Source organism: Procambarus clarkii, chromosome 69, assembly GCF_040958095.1.
Source record: "Procambarus clarkii isolate CNS0578487 chromosome 69, FALCON_Pclarkii_2.0, whole genome shotgun sequence".
Taxonomy (NCBI): domain Eukaryota; kingdom Metazoa; phylum Arthropoda; class Malacostraca; order Decapoda; family Cambaridae; genus Procambarus; species Procambarus clarkii.
The window spans coordinates 12074330-12076159 of NC_091218.1; the positions used below are offsets into that span (position 1 = coordinate 12074330).

General features: G+C 43.1%; 1 protein-coding gene across 1 annotated transcript; it reads left to right on the forward strand.

Moving 5' to 3' along the window:
- Positions 1–1211: 1211 nt before the first annotated feature.
- On the forward strand, positions 1212–1583 carry LOC123772295 (serine/arginine-rich splicing factor 10-like). The gene has a single exon (XM_045765382.2). The coding sequence runs from the start codon at positions 1212–1214 to the stop codon at positions 1581–1583; it is 372 nt and encodes a 123-aa protein (XP_045621338.2).
- Positions 1584–1830: the final 247 nt, after the last annotated feature.

The window sequence follows — 1830 nt, forward strand, 5'->3', positions numbered from 1 at the left end:
AATTGATTGTGAACGGATCCATTCAGTGATAGAAAAAAACAAACATTGACCCTTGAGAGCACTGTTGAACACTTTGATGTCTATTTGAAGTCTATCTAGTAATAGTTATTCAATTTTGGTCAGATCTGACCATCTTTTGACGTTCTTAGCACAGTTTCGTCATAAGAATCTTAGGTTAACCAAATGGAGCCTAAACCTCCAACAGTATGCACTTATTACTGAAAACATAAAAGGTGTTGAGAATGTATTTGCAGATGCCTTATCACACATCTAAAATATAAATTTGTTTTCTTTTAAGAAATAAAACCAATTCTACTAGAGGGATGGTGTAACAATGTCAACGCCATCTGTTGAGCGCACCCCACCCCATTTTCTGTTCCCCGACGGAAGGCTGAGAACTATCTAACACCTGTTCCTTCTTACTATACAATTCTTATTCCTCAGAAGTGCTGTAGGGGGGATACTATGGTACCTTGGGCAGTTCACCAGGAGTGACCAGCAAGAGCAGTCCTGAACGCAAGACTTGTTTCAGTAGGAACAAGTAGGGTCTAGTTAGTGGACACTGTGAACTGTTTGTGGTAACCAGCGAGCTATTGTTGGTTAGACTGACGTGTCCCGCGGTGGCCCAGTTCTGTTACTGTATTCTGTGTTATTTACCTCCATTCCCTATGGATTGACTATTACTGCCAGTTCTTAATAACGTGCCTATGACTCGGTCTTAGATCTGGTAAGAAGATTCACTAAGGCCCAATAGAAAGTTTTATGAAAAGAACCTGGTTACTGGCTAAGTGAGGTCGTACCACGGATATAGAGGAGTACTTGATAGAGTCGCGGCTCCCACACGACTGCTCTACGGGCAGTCACAGCCTCCACCACCACAGCCAGCATCCCAAGGTGGGTTTAATCAGATTAAATGTAAATCTTCTCGTTTCCAAGAACCTTGAATCACCCTTTGTGACCTCTTGGCTGAAACATTGTCTTGTGCAGGCTAATTTAGGATGTCTTGCTGTCTTTGACCTTGCCTCAGTGTGTGACCACAGTCTGATTACTCACATGTACTTCCCTTCCTTTTAACCATCATTTGTTAAGTGTTATAGGTCTTGATTCACTAGTAATACTTACTTATAATACACTTAACTTGTCGTAATACTTACGATTCACTTTAAATACTTACTCCTAGGTTGTAGATTACAACACCAGACCAGACAGTAATGACCAGACTAGACAGCAAGACCAGACTAGACAGCAAGACCAGACTAGACAGCAAGACCAGACTAGACAGCAAGACCAGACTAGACAGCAAGACCAGACTAGACAGCAAGACCAGACTAGACAGCAAGACCAGACTAGACAGCAAGACCAGACTAGACAGCAAGACCAGACCAGGCAGCAAGACCAGACCAGGCAGCAAGACCAGACCAGGCAGCAAGACCAGACTAGGCAGCAAGACCAGACTAGGCAGCAAGACCAGACCAGGCAGCAAGACCAGACCAGGCAGCAAGACCAGACCAGGCAGCAAGACCAGACCAGGCAGAAAGACAACACAGCAACAACGTCTCCATAATGGTTCAATATATCGATAAATAGATTTCTCAAAACTAGGAATTTTCAGGATTAAAAACGACCCTTTAAGAGGACTATGAAGACTCAGACGTAATTTGCATCATTTAGAAGAGAAAAATATATTTAATGTAATTAATAATATTGACAAGCTGTAAGACATTGGAGAGAAATGAAATGTTGAGAAGCTGAATCAGCAATTCCTCACCTGACTTACTTAAGGTGAAGCGTGAGGCTCACTCAAGCGAGGGGGGGGGGGGGCTGACAGCT